General features: G+C 43.1%; 1 protein-coding gene and 1 pseudogene across 5 annotated transcripts; both read left to right on the top strand.

Annotated features, from left to right (window-relative positions):
• The first annotated feature begins 2454 nt into the window (after positions 1-2454).
• Positions 2455-2561, top strand: LOC111590665 (uncharacterized; annotated as a pseudogene).
• Positions 2562-3926: 1365 nt separating this feature from the next.
• Positions 3927-7236, top strand: LOC100193819 (uncharacterized). Of its 5 annotated transcripts, none has more exons than XM_020544734.1 (11): positions 3927-4391; positions 4620-4699; positions 5030-5095; positions 5215-5262; positions 5361-5428; positions 5521-5593; positions 5707-5868; positions 6004-6198; positions 6282-6362; positions 6603-6679; positions 6796-7236. In XM_020544734.1, exons 1-11 carry the CDS (start codon positions 4298-4300, stop codon positions 6998-7000), a joined length of 1149 nt encoding a protein of 382 aa, XP_020400323.1. In that variant the 5' UTR covers positions 3927-4297; the 3' UTR covers positions 7001-7236. The 5 variants fall into 5 exon arrangements, with proteins under 5 accessions (XP_020400323.1, XP_020400294.1, XP_035818960.1 ...); XM_020544705.2 differs by lacking the exon at positions 4620-4699 and having other exon boundaries at positions 3977-4142; positions 4289-4391; XM_035963067.1 differs by lacking the exon at positions 6282-6362 and having other exon boundaries at positions 3982-4142; positions 4289-4391.
• The last annotated feature ends 14867 nt before the right edge of the window (positions 7237-22103 follow it).

Here is a 22103-nt window from a genome sequence, read left to right as displayed (position 1 = left end):
GGGGTTAAAGGGCCAAGAATGATCCCGTTTTGGTGCTTAATGCCAAAGGGGGAGAAATTAAGGCCAAAGCAAATGGATCAGCTACCACTTGTGAATTTTGAAAACCACCTATGAATTTTGAAAACAATAGAGTTAGAACTTTTGATTTGTCCAAAATACTCTTATTGCAAAATTTGGTCTCTTGTGGGGGAGAATTTTTTATTATGGGAAAAATGGGAGTTTTTGGTACTTGATCAATTTTTTCATTGGAATATCTCTTGATTTGCCCAAACAAGTGTGTTTGACTTAGAGATAGGAAAACGGATTTGATTTACAAAAACAAACCAAGTGGTGGCAAAGAATGATCCAAATATGTCAAATCTTGTGCAAAAACAATTTGGTCCTCAATTGCATTGATGTTGCACTTCTTTTGGTTGCTTTTGGATGTGTTGGCATAAATCACCAAAAAAGGGGAGATTGAAAGGGAAATGTGCCCTTGGGCAATTTCAATAATGTTTTGGTGATTAAGTGCCCAACACGGTTAATTAAGTTCTTATGTGCCAAGTAAAGTGAGAAGTGCAAATCAAAGAAAAAGGTACGTTTCTAGACTTAGTACATTGTTTTGAGTACTAATATGTTTTGTCTAAGTGCTAGAAACAGTGAGAAAAGAATTGGAAAAGGAGTTGGCTATGTGCAGCAAACTCCAGCTCGGTTTGGCACACCAGACTATCCGGTGGTGCACCGGACAGTGTCTGGTGCGCCAGGCTAGTCCGCGTGAACTCGCCGCTCTCGGGACTCGACGGTGGCGTACGGCTAAAAATCACTGGACCATCCGGTGGTGCACCGGACTGTCTGGTGAGTCATCCGCGGCGAACTCGTCGCCCTCGGGAAAAGCAAAGGGGCGACGTGGCTATAATTCATCGGACTGTTCGGTGGTGCACCGGACTGTCCGATGAGCCAACGGTCGCCTGCGCCAACGGTCGGTCGCGCAATCTTCGCGTGACACGTGATCGCGCCAACGGTCGGTTGGACACATCGGACTGTCCGGTGTGCACCGGACAGTGTCCGGTGCGCCAATTGACCCCATGGACCAACAGTCGGGTGCGCCTAATTTGGAAGGCGATCGTGCACCGGACAGACTACAGTGACTGTCCGGTGGTGCACCGGTTTGTCCGGTGCACCACCCGACACAAGGCAAGTTTGGCCTTCCAAGTTGGCATCCAACGACTCCTAGCTGCCTTGGGGCTATAAAAGGGACCCCTAGGCGCATGGACGAGCAACCTAAGCATTCACTAAGCATTCTAAGACTCTCGTACTCCGCCTCCGCGCAATTGATCGACTGTGTTAGTGATTTGAGCTCCGTTTGAATCGTGAACTCATTGTGCTACGTTTCGAGCTCAAGTCTTGGCTTGTGTGCGTGTGTGTGCTGTGGATTTGTGTCTTGTGTGTGTTGCTCTTCCCAACCTTACTCCGTGCTTTCTTTGTGATCTCTATTGTAAGGGCGAGAGACTCCAAATTGTGGAGATTCCTCGCAAACGGGAACAATACTCTAAAGGAAAAACCGTGGTATTCAAGTTGATCATCGGATCACTTGAAAAGGGTTGAGTGCAACCCTCGTCCATTGGAACGCCACAACGTGGAAGTAGGCAAGTGTTACTTGGCCGAACCACGGGATAAAAATCGCGTGTCTCTTGTGTTGGATTCTCTGTGATTGTTGTGTTCACAAGAACTCGCTTCAAAGCTACTTAGTCGCTAACACTTAAGTTTTTGTGGCTATTTAGAGTTTGATTTTACAGGATCACCTATTCACCCGCCCTCTAGGTGCTCTCAGTCCTCCCTTGCCGACCATGCCCGCCCGTGTACCACCAAGGATCTTTGAAGGCGACACAAGTTTGATCACTGGGCAAACGTCAACGCCACAGAAGAAAAAAATACATCCATGAAACATATCAACGTGGGCCCAAGCCTGACCATGTATAGTTTAGAATATTTTTGATCCACTTTTAAGGAAATAGTTGGATAAACAATTAAAATATACCCCTAATAGCTTATGGGATCCCTTAAAACTGATTTTTATGAGTCATTTTCTAGATAGCTCTTGGAAATGCTCTTACGACAGTGGTTTATAGGGGATGAAATATGTGAACTGGTGGTCTGTAAAAAGACAAACTTTTCTAGTATTTTGCGAGCACGTTACATCTTCTTCTAGTTTAGTCCTTTAAAAGCACGAGTTTCGTGCATCGTGCGTCACGCGCGAAGCGTGTAGAGTATATCTATTTTTCTCTCCCACGTCTTGCCTAACAACCATACCGTTACCTCTCAGATGTGTCATGAGAAAGCACTCAAGCCCAACATGACACGAAGCCACACGAAGGGCATCGCTCACTCCTGGATAGTACCACCTCGCTAAGTGAAGGAGGACGAGCAATCGAGCGAGTTATGGAAAAAGGAACACGTCTATTTTTTAACTTATGCATTTCTCAGCCTTTGGCTAAGATAAAGTACAATATCTGTAGTTTAATATCTAGTACGTGGACCATATATGCACTTTAATTTAAAATTTATTTTTAGAGGGATCCACTTTAATTTTATTTTTGTGGAGACGATCCACTTTAATTTTAAATTTATTTTTTGTGGAAAGTGCCACTGCCTTACTGTCAGATATCATATAACTGTTGCACTATATAATAAAATATAATTGATGTACCGTCTCAACGCATGAGTATTGAAGTAGTTTTATAACGATGTGATAGAAGGGTGACATTCTAAGACACACCTTGGGTAGGGGCGTATCGAGGGGTGGGGCAATGGGGGCCATGGCCCCACCTCAATTTTTGTAGTCTTTTATACCTAAGTTTAGATATACAATAAAATTATCAAATTTTTATATAGTAAGTTGGGCCAAATTTAATGAAATTTAGGTTTTAATCTAATTTTTTCTCGACGCTCCACTGCTCAACCCACTACCCATCCGAGCCGTTCGATTCCTTCCTCTAGTGCTAGCTCACTCACGGTTCGCTCGCTCCTTCGGCCATCGAATGATTAATTGGGTGACCTAACTCACCCGCTACCAGCGTCACCTTACCTCCTCGTCACTTGTCAGCTTGTCGCCTCATGCTTTGTCTGGATACTTTACACCCCAATACACCTCAATACATGTGGATCGGGATGGATACTAGAGTACTCAAATAAAGCCTCATCAGGATCTTGCACACAGTGCCGCTACCTTGCCTCGTAGTCCACACCAGTAGATGGGTAGGCTATCGGTAGGATCATACCTTGGCACCATGACGTCACCTGCTCTCACTATCTAACTGGGTCTCATTATGCCGTTGCAACGCGGCAATGGCTGCCGCTTGCTGCCACCGCCATGTACCACCACATGATCGCCTGCCCTCGCTAACCCTCGCCTGTTGTCGCCTCACCCGTCATCGTTTCGCGTTGGACTCACTGACACGTGACACGCCACACTGACGCACCGAAGCGGCCGCTCTGCCCCATCACACCGCCATAGCCGACCTGTCTCTTTGCCCTCTCCAACTCTCATTTAGGATGACCAAAAAGTTTTTTGATATTCATATCATTTTAGAACACTTCTCGTATTATCACTTAACCACCATAAATATTATTATTATAAAATTATTTTTATTTAATAGTTTAATCTAGTGATTTGCATCTTACTGTATGGCTCCATCTATAATTTTGTCCTGCGTCCGCCACGGTCTTAGGAGGAACTTTTTTAGATGGTATGGTACAGGCTATGCCTATGCCGTACCACTGGAACGCGATGTGATAAAGCTTGGCAACTTATTAGCAAAATTTCCTTTTCGTTTCTCGGCCCATTGTAGACGGCCTAGCCCGTTTAGTTCCTTGGGCAGTTGGGCCGCCCGAGACCCAGAGGCGAGAAGGGCGCTACGGGAAGGCGCCGCTGCAGTTTCCCAGATCACTCAATTCCTCGTTGCGGTTCGCGGGTCCTGGAAGCAGGAATCATCAAGACGCTCCGCGCGCCATTACAGTCTGACAGCGACCCCACAGGCTCGTCCTCCGTAAGTCCGTCCTCCTGTCGCTGTCCCGCTCATGAACCGGGCAACAACTACGGAGCGAGCGGACGAGGAGATGCTGTTTCGATTTTCCACTTCCTCTTCCTCTACCTCTACCTCGGGGTAACTTGTAGAACTCAATTTCACCCTTGCGTTCCGTCCCTTTCCTATGTTCCTCCAGCGGTCCAGCCTAGTAGTTTCTTGCTCTGCAATTCGCCAGTTTTGGGCTCCTGATCGATCGAATCGTCGTCCTGGTGGCTCCCATACAGCCGGACCGCATGGCTGGGCAGCGCTGGGTCGGTAAAGTGGCGGCTGCTGCTGTTGTGGCGCTCTTGCTCCTGTCGACCGCTCTTCCCGGAGGAGCACGGAGAGGTACTTCGATCTCACTCGTGCCAGATTCCTATGGATGCGCAGCGGAATCCATGCGCTCCGGACGGGCTCTGACTAGTTATTTTGCTCCCAGATTGGGGGTTTCCATCCCCGGATTCCCCCATTTGCCTCTCTGCTTTCCCAGTCGTATCTTGCTACCGTGTGTTTTTAATGTTAACTAAAGATAAGTAAGAACTGCCTTGTGTAAACCAACTGCTCTAATTATCACAGAACCCGATGTCAACAACAATGGACGGAGTTTTGTTTTTAACTATACTCTGACCAAAGCTGTTGTGGAATATGCTGCAGCTGTAAGTTATTTCAAAGCCCTTCATTTATTTTAGCTTAATGTGCCATAGTACTAGTTTTTTTGTATTTTATTTTCCCCACATTTTTCTTAAGTGCTTGTTTGGAAGCAAGGGGATCGGAGGGAATTGAGGGGCTAGAATCCCTTACTATTCAATTTGAATAGTAAGGGATTCTAGTCCCCCTCAATCCCTTTGCTTCCAAATAAACCCTAAGAGTCAGCCAGTTTATGCATCTTGTTACTTTATTTTAATATCATTCATTTAGTTTCGATTTTTCACTCTATATTTTAATGTTGTCAAAATAGAGATTCCCATTTTTTCCCTGGTACATAGGTATATATGACAGATCTGACGGCTCTATACACATGGACATGCTCAAGATGCAATGACTTGACTCGAGTAAGATTATCTAGGAGTATGGCGTGTAGTGAATAGTTCAATGTGACCTGTTTCAGTTGAAGTACAACAAAGATACGTTTTTCACTGACTTTGCCATTGTTACCTATTTCACAAAACAGGGCTTTGAGATGACTTGTATAATTGTTGATGTCCAGAATTGCTTGCAGGTCTCTATGCTACTTCCTTTCCCTCATAAGTGCCTTATTATCAATTTCCTTTAAATAAAGAAACAATGCTACCCGTGATTGAACAATCAATGTCGCAGGCATTCGTCGGTGTTGATCACAATCTCAATGCTATCATTGTTTCCATCAGGGGGACTCAAGAGAACAGGTTCTGAAATAATTTGCAAACATGTACTTATATTTTTAAATTCCTTGGAGTTGCCATCTCATGATATCCCACTTCTCAAATTTTCTGATCAGCATACAGAATTGGATTAAGGACCTGATATGGAAGCAGGTTAAACTTAATTATCCAAACATGCCCAATGCTAAGGTTTGTGGTATTAACCATCTGATGCAATTTTACTTCTCTTTTCAACAGTAAGGCATGACTTATCTTTCCTCCACCTTTTTTTTCTTCTGATGAGATTTCTCCTATGGTTAAAGGTCCACATTGGGTTTTACTCTTCTTACAATAATACAGTTTTACGTCCAGCCATCACGAATGCTGTTCGCAAGGCAAGGAAGCTACATGGACACAGTGACGTAATTGTAACAGGGCATTCGATGGGTGGAGCACTAGCTTCTTTTTGTGCCCTTGATCTTGCAGTAAGTGACTCCCAGATACCGAATATATATTTCTTTGCACAAGGTTCCATGTTTACTGCTCAAGAGGTTGCTATGGGTGGCCATAGAATGTATTTTCCCCCTCCCTGATCTCTGAAACGTCTCCCTCATTTGCAGATGAGCTTTGGAAGTAACAATGTTCATCTGATGACTTTTGGGCAACCACGCGTTGGCAATGCTGCATTTGCCTCCTACTTTGCCCAGTATGTGCCATACACAGTCCGAATGACACATGAACGTGATATTGTACCTCATCTGCCGCCTTATTTCTTCTTCCTCCCAAAACTGACATACAAGCACTTCCCCAGAGAGGTATGCTCCTGAACAAACATAGGAAACATTGTCCAAATTTTCTCTTTGATGTGCTTATCTTCTCTGTGGATTGAAATAAAAAGTTGAACCCGATGGCTATTTGCTTGGCGGCATGTGGATTTGAGTGCACCGATTGCTTCCGAAATGATACGAGCATCCTCATAGTATGTAAACGCAATGAAAACGTAACTAATCTTTCAGTTCTTGAACAAATTGTTGCAAACTGTCATTCTCTGTTTCTGAGTTGATTAATTTGTCACGCTGTTGAGCCCCACTTGAAGAACCTGCAGCATGTGCTATGTTGTCTTGAATCTTACATGAGCTAAATTCTGAAGTGTTTTCTTACTGACGAAACCATACACACCTTTGCAACGCCATCCTAAACTCTTCACATGTGTTATTAGGTGTGGGAACATGAAGTCGATGGCAACACAACCTATCAAGTCTGTGATGGCAGCGGTGAAGACCCAAACTGTTGCAGGTGGGGGGCGGGCGCCTGTTTCGATTCGGCACTGGTAGCTTCAGCCTGTCGCTGCCTAGCTCAACACTTGTTCTTATATATGATTAGGGCTCTCTGTTTTTCCTTTCCTTCTCCAGGAGTGTGTTTGCGCTGTTCTGGAGCGCTTCTGACCATTTGACCTACATGGGAGTTGAGATAGCGGCCGACGACTGGAGCACCTGCAGGATCGTCCTTGGGCGAGGCGTCGAGCAGCTCAAAGGGAGTCTTCCCAACAACATTGTTACGTCCGGACGCTCCGTCGACGTTGTCATCGCAGACGATGATACACTTCAGATTGATTGACGCAGTTCAGGGTAGTCGTTGGTAGTCATGCATATAGCTAGAAGATAAGCTGTTGGCTGTTGGTGCATGCTTCAGAGCAAATCAAAGGGCTTTCTTCCTTTAATCCTTTTTTTTTGCTTCGTGTGGTTCTTTCAGCCATATGTACTATGCAGCTTGTGAATGTAAAGCTGTACGGAAGGTGACATGTTTCTAGCTTCGTATATAGTTGGAGCTCAATACAGCCAACCTGGTACTCACTCCGTTATTTTTTATTTATCACGTTTTATTTCAAAAATAAACTAGCCGGCAGTAAACATTTGAGAACGAAGGTAGGTAGTACAACGTTGTGGAACCCACAACGTTTGAGGCACATATACACATACAGTTGGAAGCAACTGAATTGTTGGATCGGTTCACGTTCAAATAGGATATGCCAATTGTAATGTAAGCATGCAATTTCTTTCCCAAGTTAATTGAGAGCATCTAGAGGAGGGTGAATAGGTGATCCTATAAAATTCAACACTAAATAGCCACAAAACTTAGTTATAAAAGTGTTAGTGCGACTAAGTAGTTGAGAAGCGAGTTCTTGTGGACAAAACAATCACAGAGAAAGCAATCACAAGAGACACACGATTTTATCCCGTGGTTCGGCCAAGTAACACTTGACTACTTCCACGTTGTGGCGTCCCAATGGACGAGGGTTGCACTCAACCCCTTTCAAGTGATCCAATGATTCACTTGAATACCACGGTTTTCTTCCTTATAGTTTTCTTCCCGTTTGCGAGGAATCTCCACAAGTTGGAGCCTCTCGCCCTTACAATATTGATCTCAAAGAATGCACAAGAGTAAGGTTGAGAAGAGCAACACACACAAGACTCAAATACACAGCACAATCACGCACACAAGTCATGACTTGAGCTCGAAACACAACGCACGGAGTTCACAACTCGAATGGAGCTCAAATCACTATCACAAAGAATCGAATGCGTGAAGTTGGAGTCTTGGAGTCTTAGGATGCTTAGTGAATGCTTGGGGTCCTACTCAATGCGCCTAGGGGTCCCTTTTATAGCCCCAAGGCAGCTAGGAGCCGTTGGAGATCAACATGGAAGGCTATCCTTGCCTTCTGTTGAGTGGCGCACCAGACAGTCCGGTGCGCCACCGGACAGGTCCTGTAGACGGTCCGGTGCGCGATTGCCTTCCAAATCGGGGACAGATGATCGTTGCAGCTCCGGGCCCGTTGGCGCACCGGACACTGTCCGGTGCCCCCTGCCGACTGTTGGAGCTGCCACGCGTCGCGCGAAGATTGTGCGGCCGACCGTTGGCGCTGGCGACCGTTGGCTCACTGGACAGTCCGGTGCACCACCGGACAGTCCGGTGAATTATAGCCTTGTCGCCCCTTTGCTTGTCCTGAGGGCGACGAGTTCGCCGCGGATGACTCATCGGACAGTCCGGTGCACCACCGGACGGTCCGGTGATTTTTAGCCGTACGCCGCGTCGAATCCCGAGAGCGGCAAGTTCACCGCGGACCAGCCTAGCGCACCGGACACTATCCGGTGCACCACCGGACAGTCCGGTGTGCCAGGCCGAGCTGGACTTTGGCTGCACACAGCCAAGCCTTTTGCAATTCGTTTCTTTTCTTCTCTGCTCTGTTTCTAACACTTAGACAAATACATTAGTATACAAAAACAAATTACTAAGTCTAGAAACATACCTTGTATATGATTTGCACTTCTTGCTTGTTTGGCACATAGCAACTCACTTACTATGTGTTATACACTTAATCACCAAAACATTATAGAAATGGCCCAAGGGCACATTTCCCTTTCAATCTCCCCCTTTTTGGTGATTTATGCCAACACATCAAAAAACAACCAAAATAAGTGCAACATCAATGCAAATGAGGATCGAATTGTTTTTGACTATAATTTGGCATATTTGGATCATTCTTTGCCACCACTTGGTTTGTTTTTGCAAATCAAATTCATTTTCCTATCTCTAAGTCAAACTCACTTGTTTGGACATAAAGAGAGATAATCCAAGAGTGAAATTGATCAAGTGCCAAAACTCCCCCTTTTTCCCATAATAAAAAATTCTCCCCCACAAGAGATCAAATTTTGCAATAAGAGTATTTTGGACAAATCAAAAGTTCTAACTCTATTGTTTTCAAAATTCAAAAGTGGTAGCTGATCCATTTGCTTTGGCCTTAATTTCTCCCCCTTTGGCATTAAGCACCAAAATGGGATCATTCTTGGCCCTTTTTAACCCCAGTGCCTCACCAAAAATGTCAATTAATAGCGAAAAGGCAATGAGAGCATAAATATGAACTTGGAAGTGAGTACACTAATACCGGAGTGCAGTGGAAGTCTTTGCATCGTCCAAGTCCATTTTCCTTTTCAATGCACCTTTTGAGACTACATCAAGTGTACTCAAACAAATAGGTTAGTCTCAAAGGGTCAAGTTGTAGCACATCTCCCCCTAAATATGTGCACCATTTGCATAAGGACTTGTGAGGTCCGGGGAGATCTTGTACAACTTGAGCACCACAAATAGATAATACATATAGTAAATGCATAAAGTAATATGATCAAAGGCATAGAACACATGTATGCTATAGATCAATCCAAGTTACGCGAATCTAAGACATTTAGCTCACTACACAACCTGCAAAAGGTTTTCTCATCAAACGGCTTGGTAAAGATATCGACTAGCTAGTTCTCGGAGCTAATATGGTACACTTCGATATCTCCCTTTTGCTGGTGGTCCCTCAGAAAGTGATGCCGGATGTCTATGTGCTTAGTGCGGCTGTGTTCAACGGGATTATCCGCCATGCGGATTGCACTCTCATTGTCACATAGGAGTGAGACTTTGCTCAGATTGTAGCCAAAGTCCCGGAGGGTTTGCCTCATCCAAAGTAGTTGCGCACAACACTGTCCTGCGGCAACATACTCGGCCTCAGCGGTGGATAGGGCAATTGATGTCTGTTTCTTGGAACTCCAAGACACCAGGGACCTTCCTAGGAATTGGCACGCCCTCGATGTGCTCTTCCTATCAACCTTGCACCCGACATAATCGGAGTCTGAATATCCAATCAAGTCAAAGGTAGACCCCTTTGGATACCAGATCTCGAAGCAAGGCGTAGCAACTAAGTATCTAAGAATTCGCTTAACGGCCACAAGATGACATTCCTTGGGGTCGGATTGATATCTAGCACACATGCACACACTTAGCATAATGTCCGGTCTACTAGCACATAAATAAAGTAATGACCCTATCATAGACCGGTATGCCTTTTGATCAACGGACTTACCTCCTTTATTGAGGTCGACATGCCCGTCGGTTCCCATCGGTGTCTTCGCGGGCTTGGCGTCCTTCATCCCAAACCTCTTGAGAAGATCTTGAGTGTACTTCGTTTGAGAGAGGAAGGTGCCGTCCTTGAGTTGCTTCACTTGGAACCCAAGGAAGTAGGTCAACTCGCCCATCATCGACATCTCGAACTTTTGTGTCATCACCCTGTTAAACTCCTCACAAGACTTTTGATTAGTAGAACCAAATATTATGTCATCGACATAAATTTAGCACACAAAAAGATCACTATCACAAGTCTTAGTGAAAAGAGTGGGATCGGCTTTCCCAACCTTGAAAACATTAGCAATTAAGAAATCTCTAATGCATTCATACCATGCTCTTGGGGCTTGCTTAAGTCCATAGAGTGCCTTAGAGAGCTTGAACACATGGTCGGGGTACCTGTCATCCTCAAAGCCAGGGGGTTGTTCCACGTATACCTCCTCCTTGATTGGCCCATTGAGGAAAGCGCTCTTCACATCCATTTGAAACAACCTGAAAGAGTGGTGAGCGGCATAGGCTAATAATATTCGAATAGACTCTAGCCTAGCCACAGGAGCAAAAGTCTCCTCGAAATCCAAACCTGCAACTTGGGCATAACCTTTTGCCACAAGTCGTGCCTTATTTCTTATCACCACCCCGTGCTCGTCTTGCTTGTTGCGGAACACCCACTTGGTTCCCACAACATTTTGCTTCGGACGTGGCACCAGGCTCCAAACTTCATTCCTCTTGAAGTTGTTGAGCTCTTCCTGCATGGCTAACACCTAGTCCGGATCCTGCAAGGCCTCTTCTACCCTGAAAGACTCAATAGAAGAGACAAACGAGTAATGCTCACAAAAATTAGCTAAACGTGAGCGAGTTGTTACTCCCTTGCTTATGTCACCCAGAATCTGATCGACGGGGTGATTTCTTTGGATCGTCGCTCGGACTTGAGTTGAAGAGACTCGTGGTGCTTCTTCCTCCATCACTTGTTCTTCCTGTGCTCCCCCTTGATCTTGTCCCTCTTCTTGAGGTACCTGTTCACCGTCTTGAGTTGGAGGATACACCATTGTGGAGGAAGATGGCTGATCTTGCTCTTGTTGTTCCTGTGGTCGCACATCACCTATCGCCATCGTGCGCATTGCGGCCTTCGGAACATCGTCTTCATCTATGTCATCAAGATCAACTTGCTCTCTTGGAGAGCCATTAGTCTCATCAAATTCAACGTCGCTAGAGACTTCAACCAAACCCGATGATTTGTTGAAGACTCTATACGCCTTTGTATTTGAGTCATACCCTAGTAAAAACCCTTCTACTGCCTTGGGAGCAAATTTAGAATGTCTACCTTTCTTCACTAGAATGTAACATTTGCTCCCAAATACACGAAAGTAAGAAACGTTGGGTTTGTTACCGGTAAGAAGTTCATACGAGGTCTTCTTGAGAAGGCGATGTAGGTAGAGCCGGTTTATGGCGTGGCAAGCTGTGTTCACAGCTTCCGACCAAAACCGCTTGGGCGTCTTGAATTCTCCAAGCATCGTTCTCGCCATGTCGATAAGCGTCCTGTTCTTCCTCTCTACCACACCGTTTTGATGTGGTGTGTAGGGAGCGGAGAACTCGTGCTTGACACCTTCTTCCTCAAGATACTCCTCCACTTGCAAATTCTTGAACTCGGACCCGTTGTCGCTTCTTATCTTTTTCACCTTGAGCTCAAATTCATTTTGAGCCCTCCTTAGAAAGCGCTTTAGGGTCCCTTGGGTTTCTGATTTATCCTTCAAAAAGAACACCCAAGTGAAGCGGGAAAAATCATCAACAATTACAAGACCATACTTACTTCCCCCGATGCTAAGGTAGGCAATGGGTCCGAAGAGGTCCATGTGAAGAAGCTTCAGTGGTCTTGATGTTGTCATCACATTCTTGCTGTGATGAGTGCTTCCCACCTGTTTCCCTACCTGACAAGCTGCACAAGGTCTATCTTTTTCGAAACATACATTGGCTAGTCCTAACACATGTTCTCCCTTTAGAAGTTTATGAAGGTTCTTCATCCCAACATGTGCTAGACGGCGATGCCACAGCCAGCCCATACTAGTCTTATCTATTAAGCATGCATCTAGATCGGCCTCCTCTTTCGAAAAATCAACTAAGTAGAGTTTGTCGTCTAATACACCCTTAAACGCTAATGAACCACCATTCCTTCTAAAGACAGATACACCAACATTTGTAAACAAACAATTATAGCCCATGTGGCACAATTGACTTACAGACAGGAGGTTGTATCCTAATGACTCTACTAAAAATACATTTGAAATAGAGTGCTCGCTTGTGATGGCTATCTTTCCCAAACCTTTGACCATGCCTTGATTCCCATCTCCAAATATGATTGTATCCTGGGAGTCCTTGTTCTTGACGTAGGAGGTGAACATCTTCTTCTCCCCCGTCATGTGGTTTGTGCATCCGCTGTCGATTATCCAGCTAGAGCCCCCGGATGCATAAACCTGCAAGGAATTTAAGCTTGGGTTTTAGGTACCCAACTCTTGTTGGGTCCTACAAGGTTAGTCACAATAGTTTTTGGAACCCATATGCAAGTTTTGTCTCTCTTGCATTTGGATCCCAATTTCCTAGCCACTACTTTTGCATTCTTACATGAAAGAACAAAAGAAGTGTTGCAAGCATGGAAAACAGTAGTAGATTTATTACACACTTTCCTAGGCACATGATGCACAACATGATTTCTCCTAGGCCTACTTCTACCGTGAACAAAAGTAGAACTAGAGGCAAACATAGCATGTGAATCAAAAGCATCATGATCATAACTCCTATTATAATTGGAATGACTAGCAATTTTCCTATCATAAATGAAGGCATGGTTCCTTTGAGGATTACTAACCATAGGTGCCTTCCCTTTCTCCTTGTTGGGAATGGGAGCCCTTTGGCTTGTTAAGTTCTTGGCTTCCTTTCGAAAACCAAGCCCATCCTTAATTAAGGGGTGTCTACCAACGGTGTAGGCATCCCTAGCAAATTTTAATTTATCAAAATTAATTTTGTAAGTCTTAAGTTGAGCATTAAGACTTGCCACCTCATCATTTAATTTGGTAATAGAAATAAGGTGTTCATCACAAGCATCAACATCAAAATCCTTGCATCTATTACAAATAACAACATGTTCTACACATGAACTAGATTTATTAACTCCCTCTAGCTTAGTAGTTAATTCATCATTTAAACTCTTTAAGCTAGAGACCGATTCATGGCAAACAGACAATTCAGAGGATAACATTTAATTTCTCTTAATTTCTAAGGCAAGGGATTTTTGCACACTAACAAATTTGTCATGTTCCTCATATAAAATATCCTCTTGTTTTTCTAATAATCTATCCTTTTCATTTAGAGCATCGATTAATTCATTAATTTTCTCTACTTTGGCTCTATCTAAACCTTTAAATAGACTAGAGTAATCTACTTCATCATTGGAGGAATCCTCATCACTAGAAGTAGAGTACTTAGGGAATCTCGAACACTTACCTTCTTCTCCTTGGCCATGAGGCAAGTGTGGCGTTCGTTGGGGAAGAGCGACGACTTGTCGAAGGCCGAGGCTGCCAGTCCCTCATCGTCGGAGTCGGATGAGGAGCAGTCGAAATCCCATTCTTTTCCAAGATGAGCCTCACCTTTCGCCTTCCTATAGCTTTTCTTCTCCTTCTTCCCATGTCTTTCTTGTCCCTGGTCATTTTCATTATCGGGACATTGAGCAATAAAATGACCAGTCTTACCGCATTTGAAGCAGGAGCGCTTTCCCCTTGTTTTATTCTTGTTGGGGTACTCCTTGCGTCCTTTAAGTGCGGTCTTGAAGCACTTTATGATAAGCGCCATCTCATCTTCGTTGAGGCCGGCAGCCTCCACTTGAGCTACCTTGCTTGGTAGTGCCTCCTTGCTGCTAGTTGCCTTGAGCGCAACGGGTTGCGGCTCGTAGACAGGCAGAGGGCCGTTTAAGGCGTCATCTACATACCTTGCCTTCTTAACCATCATGCGCCTGCTTACAAATTTTCCGAGTATCTCCTCGGGCGTCATCTTTGTGTACCTGGGATTTTCACGGATAAGGTTCACAAGATGGGGGTCAATAACTGTAAAGGACCTGAGCATGAGTCGGACGACATCGTGATCCGTCCATCTTGTGCTTCCATAGCTTCTAATCTTGTTGACCAGGGTCTTGAGCCTGTTGTAGGTTTGTGTTGGCTCTTCACCCCTGATCATGGCGAATCTCCCTAGCTCGCCTTCCACCAACTCCATTTTGGTGATCATGGTGGCGTCGTTTCCCTCATGAGATATCTTGAGGGTGTCCCAGATCTGCTTTGCATTGTCCAAGCTGCTAACCTTGTTGTATTCATCCCTGCACAGAGATGCTAGCAAAACGGTAGTGGCTTGGGCATTTTTATGAATTTGCTCATTAATAAACATGGCATTGTCAGTACTATCAAAGTGCATTCTGTTTTCAACAATCTCCCAGATACTATGATGGAGAGAAAATAAATGACTACGCATTTTATGACTCCAGAAGGAATAGTCTTCTCCATCAAAGTGGGGAGGTTTTCCAAGAGGAATTGATAGCAAATGAGCATTAGAATTGTACGGAATACGAGAATAATCAAATGAATAGTTTTGATTAACCGGTTTCTTCTTTGATGAGGAGTCATCGTCATCGTCGTGTGGTGAAGAAGACGAGGCATCACTATCGTAGTAGATGATCTTCTTGATGCGCCTCTTCTTCTTCCCATCTCTTTTCTTGTGACTCGAGCCTGAGTCGGTTGGCTTGTCGTCTCTAGGCTCGTTGAGGAAGGACTCCTTTTCCTTGTCGTTGACCACCATCCCCTTTCCCTTAGGATCCATCTCTTCGGGCGGTTAGTCCCTTAGATGAAGAGTACGGCTTTGATACCAATTGAGAGCACCTAGAGGGGGTGAATAGGTGATCCTGTAAAATTCAACACTAAATAGCCACAAAACTTAGTTATAGAAGTGTTAGTGCGACTAAGTAGTTGAGAAGCGAGTTCTTGTGGACAAAACAATCATAGAGAAAGCAATCACAAAAGACACGCGATTTTATCCCGTGGTTCGGCCAAGTAACACTTGCCTACTTCCACGTTGTGGCATCCCAATGGACGAGGGTTGCACTCAACCCCTTTCAAGTGATCTAATGATTCACTTGAATACCACGGTTTTCTTCCTTATAGTTTTCTTCCCGTTTGCGAGGAATCTCCACAAGTTGGAGCCTCTCGCCCTTACAATATTGATCTCAAAGAATGCACAAGAGTAAGGTTGGGAAGAGCAACACACACAAGACTCAAATACGCAGCACAATCACGCACACAAGTCATGACTTGAGCTCGAAACACAACGCACGGAGTTCACAACTCAAATGGAGCTCAAATCACTATCACAAAGAATCGAATGCGTGAAGTTGGAGCCTTGGAGTCTTAGGATGCTTAGTGAATGCTTAGGGGTCCTCCTCAATGCGTCTAGGGGTACCTTTTATAGCCCCAAGGCAGCTAGGAGCCGTTGGAGATCAACATGGAAGGCTATCCTTGCCTTCTGTCGAGTGGCGCACCGGACAGTCCGGTGCGCCATCGGACAGGTCCTGTAGACGGTCCGGTGCGCGATTGCCTTCCAAATCGGGCACAGATGACCGTTGCAGCTCTGGGCCCGTTGGCGCACCGGACACTGTCCGGTGCCCCCTTGCCGACCGTTGGAGCTGCCATGCGTCGCGCGAAGATTGCGCGGCCGACCGTTGGCGCTGGCGACCGTTGGCTCACCGGACAGTCTGGTGCACCATCGGACAGTCCGGTGAACTATAGCCTCGTCGCCCCTTTGCTTTTCCCGAGGGCGACGAGTTCGCTGCGGATGACTTACCGGACGGTCCGGTGCACCACCGGACGGTCCAGTGATTTTTAGTCGTACGCCGTCGTCGAATCCCGAGAGCGGCAAGTTCACTGCGGACCAGCCTGGCGCACCGGATACTGTCCGGTGCACCACCAGACAGTCCGGTGTGCCAGGCCGAGTTGGACTTTGGCTGTACACAGCCAAGTCTTTTGCAATCCGTTTCTTTTCTTATCTGCTATTTCTAACACTTAGACAAATACATTAGTTACAAAAAACAAATTACTAAGTCTAGAAACATACCTTGCTATATGATTTGCACTTCTTGCTTGTTTGACATATAGCAACTCACTTACTATGTGTTGGACACTTAATCACCAAAACATTATAGAAATGGCCCAAGGGTACATTTCCCTTTCATTAATTTTGAGTTAACGTTTATAGATAAGCTGATATTATAAATAATTTATTTTTTCTCCAACTATATTGTTTTTTCCTGAAATTAACTATATTGTGTTATTGCTTTGTGCAAACAATATATAACGTGTTTCATCCATTCCACCCAAATTTCTTCCTTAAAAAATTTGTGCTTCATACCTACATTTTTTAGATAATGGGAATTCAAAGTTCCCGGCCTTTGTCTCAAAGAGACTATAGCCGAATTATTACAGACTCAGATAGAAACATCACTATCTAAAAACTCAGAGAAAGGCAAAACATAGTGCGCCAAACGATATTAAAGACAAAGACTAAATGTAGATCTACATCCATGATGTCTAAAAATCTGTATCACCAACTCCTCCAATCTACGGCATGCCTTGATTATTAGTTCTTGATCATCCTGTCTAAGTTGTAGTTGAGCCTAGAAGCAAAGCCAATGCGTAGCCCGAAAAACCATATGCAAAGAAGATTTTATTGGAGCATTATCAAACATTGCATCATTCCTGCTCAACCAGATTGCCCAACATATAGCCGAAGCTGCTAGAATAAAGTGACTTCTCTTTCTATGTCCAGACCAGTTAACCAAGAACCAAAGATATGTCTAATATTGTTTGGTGGACGAACACCACATCTGATTCGAACTAAACGCCAAATAAATTTAGCAAGTTGGCAGTGGAAAAAAAGATAATCAATTGTCTCATTCTGTGTACAAAAAGAACATTTTGCATTTTCCTTCCAATTATGCTTGAGTAAATTATCTTTGGTAAGTACAACACCACTATGTAAATACCACATGAAGATTTTAATCTTCAAAGGCATCTTAGCCTTCCAAATGTCTTTGTGCCACGCCACATTGACATTAGTTATTAGCCCCTTGTACATCGAATGAACACTAAAGGATCCGTCCGCCGATAAGTCCCAACGGAACGTGTCACTCGCTGTGTTTAATCGAACATGAAAAAGGTGAGCCACTAAATCCAACCATTGTTCACGTAGCTGCCCCACTAGACCCCGACGAAAAGAAATATTCAGCGGAATGGTTTGGAAGATATTAGCAACCACCACATTTTTTCGTCGAACAATGCATATACAGTGCCGGCCCTGGAGGGGGGCGAGCAGGGCGACCGCCCTGGGCCCCCGGTTCCAAGGGGCCCCACTCCGGTATACCATATGTGACCTTAGAGTATGTGTTTGGTGTCTTGTGGTGCGATTCCGACAACGAAAACAAGACCCAACGGCGAATCAGCATATTGCAGCATGATTTGCTAATTCGTGAAGGTTTGATTTTATTAACTATTTGTGAGTGCCACATAATGGGTATAATTTTTAATTTATTTAACTTTGGTGTACCTAAAGAGCATCACCAAGAAGGGTCTTAAATATGGTTATATTTTACAATATAGGACTGTGACACCAAAATATTGCTCCAACATAGGTTCTATTTTACAAAAAAATCATCAAATAATTATAGGACTCGTCTCTCGGGTCCCAAATATAAGACCTCATTGCGGAGCTCTATCCTTATTTTGTATACTATTTTTAATTTTTTATTTCCTAAATAATTGATCTTTTCTAATAACATGATATGGGACTCAACTGTTGGAGCCGTAAATGTTTGTGTGACTTTAACAATTTAAATCATGTTATATTTTAATTGTTAGGACTCGAATATAGGATTTATTGTTGGGGTGCTCTTTTCGATGGTTTCAATTCACAATTATTTTTTAAAATTTGCAGTATATATATAATCATGAAATCTAGAAGGGCCCTCAATTTGTATCTTGCTCCGGGCCCCTGATTTCTCAGGACCGCCGCTGTGCATATAGTTGAGGGTATATTTCTTTTAGGGTGCCTATCCTCAACCATTTGTCCTCCCAAAACCTAATATGTGTGCCATTGTTAAGTTGAAAGGATCCAAAGTTTAGGAAGTTGTCTCTAACTTTCATAAGCCCCTTCCAGAAATGCGAATCAGAGGGTCGACGTTGAGCTTGTGATAATGTATGTTGTTGCAAGTATTTCCTCCGCAACATGGTTTGCCATAAACCCTCCTCACTCAGGAGTTTAAACAACCATTTGCTTGAGAGGCATTTGTTTTGTGCATCAATGTTTTTCACCCCTAAACCCCCACCTCCCTTGGTTGACAGATGATACTCCACTTGGTGAGTCTATACTTTTTCTTATTATCCTCCCCTTGCCAAAAGAACTGTGATCTGTAATAGTCTATTTTTTCCAAAACACCTCTTGGGATCTAAAAAAAAGACATCATAAACATCGCAAGGCTTGTAAGGGTAGAGTTAATAAGAACTAGCCTTCCACCCAAGGACATGTATTTCTCTTTCCAGCTGGATAATTTCTTTTCGAATTTGTTCTCGATTATCTTCCAATCTGCCATACTTAGTTTTCTATAACGCATTGGTAAACCTAAATATCTAAACGGGTAGTCCCCTTTTCTGCAACCAAAGAACTGTGCATATTGATGTTCTTGAGTTTTTGCTTCTCCAAAGCAATAAACCTCACTTTTGTGGAAATTGATTTTGAGCCCCGATAACTGCTCAAAAGCACATAAAAGCATTTTCACATTCACTGCTTTCTCGAAATCGTGAACCATAAACAGAATGGTGTCATCCGCATATTGGAGAATCGACAAGCCACCATCCACCAAATGTGGCACCAAGCCAGATAATTGACCCACTTGTTTCGCTCTATTGGTTAATATAGCCAACATGTCAACTACAATATTAAACAAGAGAGGAGATAAGGGATCACCGTGTCGCAGCCCCTTTTTCGTTTGAAAAAACTATCCCACTTGATCATTTGTTTTGATTGCCACATGACCACCCCTAATGAAAGCATTAATCCAAGAGCACCATTTATCTGAGAAACCTTTCATCCGCAAAGTTTGCTGAATAAAACTCCACCTCACTTTATCATAAGCCTTCTCAAAGTCTATCTTTAGAATTACCCCATTTTGTTTCTTTCGATGCAGTTCATGAATAGTATCATGTAAGACTACCACTTCCTCCATGATGTTCCTACCCGGAATAAAAGTGGTATGTGTAGGTCCAATTATCTTTTGTGCAATTGTGTAAATTCTATTTGTTGCCACTTTTGTGAATATTTTGAAACTTACATTCAACAAGCAAATGAGTCTATATTGTTGGATCGCAAAAGACTCTTTACTTTTCGGGAGAAGAATTTTAGTTCCAAAATTAAGGCTATGTAAAGGCAGCATATTATCATGGAAGTCCCTAAACAAAGCCATTAAATCATATTTTAACGTATCCCAAAAGGCTTGATAGAATTCTGCTGGGAATCCATCAGGGCTCGGGGCCTTACTATTTTCCATCTCAAAAATAGCTGTTCTAACCTCCTCTTCCGAAAAGTGACTTACTAAGACTTCATTTTCTAGTGAATTAACTTGAGGAATATCATCTCTTCAAAGCTCATCCAGACTAAAATCATTATTCTCTGGTGGCCCAAAAAGTAGTACGTGGTAATGTGTTGTTTTAGTTCAGACTCACCCGTAATAACTTGATTCCCGTCTTTCAATTGGAAAATCCTAGTCTTTCTAAACTTTCCATTAGCAACCATCTGAAAATATTTTGTATTAGAGTCACCTTGTAACAAATCCTGCACCTTTGCCCTTTGGTACCATTTTATTTCTTCCTCCCTTAGCAAATTGGCAAGCCTATTATAAAGGCAACATTTCAAATCAAGTTCTTGTTGCGTCAAAATTGTTGACTCATTTGTTATTTACAAGAAACCACTTTCTAAATTAATCTTCCGCAGCAATGCGCAGGATATTAACTTGGTCAAGACCTTGAATCCGGATAAACAAGCTCCACCACAACAGCATTTTATAGAAGTTTTGTGAATTGCACCCATTAGTGGACATATAATGCTAAGATCCTATTAAAATGCACAAGTGTTAGACAAAAGACTATTGCTTTTTTTATTGAATTAACCAATATACATAAAATGAGAAGCATAGGTACCAGTGCATTGCCTACATCACATAGAACCTACATTCGTTGCCATACTTCGTCTATTCTAGGGTTTACATATCCATATAATCAACAATTGAATTGTCTCGATTTGTCTCCATCTAAATTTCATTGATACTATTTGATATTGTAAAATGTGAAAAGCGGCGATATTATATTAGAACCAATGTTTGGTTAAAAAAATTATATGTTATTAGCTTCACTTACTCATTTAGCACTGTGAGTAGATGAGTTATCTGAGAAGTGAGAATCACTAGTACACAGAGGCTCTATAGTGGCGGTTCTAGAGCTGTTTGCACTGGCGTTTTTCAGTGCCACCAGTGCTAGGGGCCAGTGGAAATCGCCATTTCCACTGGCGGTTATTCTAGAACTGCCAGTGAAAGTATAATTTCCACTGGCGGTTTTCTTAATAAAACCGCCAGTGGAAATATCATTTGCACTGGCGGTTTTTTTATTTAGCCGCCACTGGAAGTTTTCCCGCCTTTTTTTAAATTTTCAATCAGTACTGAAATTTATATATATTTACACACACAAACATATATATATATTTATATTGATAAACATGTAGTATTGATATTAAAAGCAACATGGAATTAAATTCTATCATACATTTATATACATCAAAGTCTTGTTTACAACCATGTATGCATCACACATTATATACATCAAAGTTTTCACTTAAGCTCTAATAACTATCTCGGCTAAGAGATAGTCTACTAATTTCTGTTAGTATTCTAAACTCTAGCAAAGCTAATGCTCCGGAAGCATCGTGATATTTCCCTTCTGCGGGAATGACCTCTTTCAATATGAATGTGCACAGGTCCTCAACTATGCCATACAATGCACCTTCAGTCAAGTTCTTTGGGCTTCCTTGTTGAAATTGCTGTAAAGGAAGTTTATAAACATCATCTATTTATACTCAATAATAACACATTTGCATCTTTAATGACATAAATACATACGTGACTATTACTAATAATACCTTGCCAGGGTTCGTGATGTATCGTCCATTCATTCTCATGAACTCGCACACGTAGAACCCACATAGGACCGATCCGGGTGGTTGCTTGTGGCACTACATAACGGGAGATTGGTTATGTAGTTGCAACATTGTCCTATGTACGTACATGTATGGTATGTATTCATAAATTCACATACTTACCGGCCAGTTATAATGGATGTCTAGTGGCACGCCTTTTTTGGACGTGTCGTACTTTCCACCTTGTAGCTTATAAAACCTAAATGCCCTGTGATCTCAAATAGAATCACCATGTTATTCTAAAATTCTCATCGATATAAGTATGCATGCATAGAAAAGGCTTACAGCTCTAAGATGCTGAGGAATTTTGAATAGGCCAAAGGCTCGGTGTGCAAGGAGTCGAGCACCAACACCTTTCCAACCTTAGGATAAATGATGAAGCATATCCAGTGGTCCCTATACGAATCAAACTTGTGATACATGTGTATTGAAATTATTAATTTTATTTATGCAAAAT

Source organism: Zea mays, chromosome 1 (assembly GCF_902167145.1).
Source record: "Zea mays cultivar B73 chromosome 1, Zm-B73-REFERENCE-NAM-5.0, whole genome shotgun sequence".
Lineage (NCBI taxonomy): Eukaryota > Viridiplantae > Streptophyta > Magnoliopsida > Poales > Poaceae > Zea > Zea mays.
The sequence above is the reverse complement of the archived record's forward strand: the minus strand, read 5'-3'. Positions and strand labels throughout refer to the sequence as shown.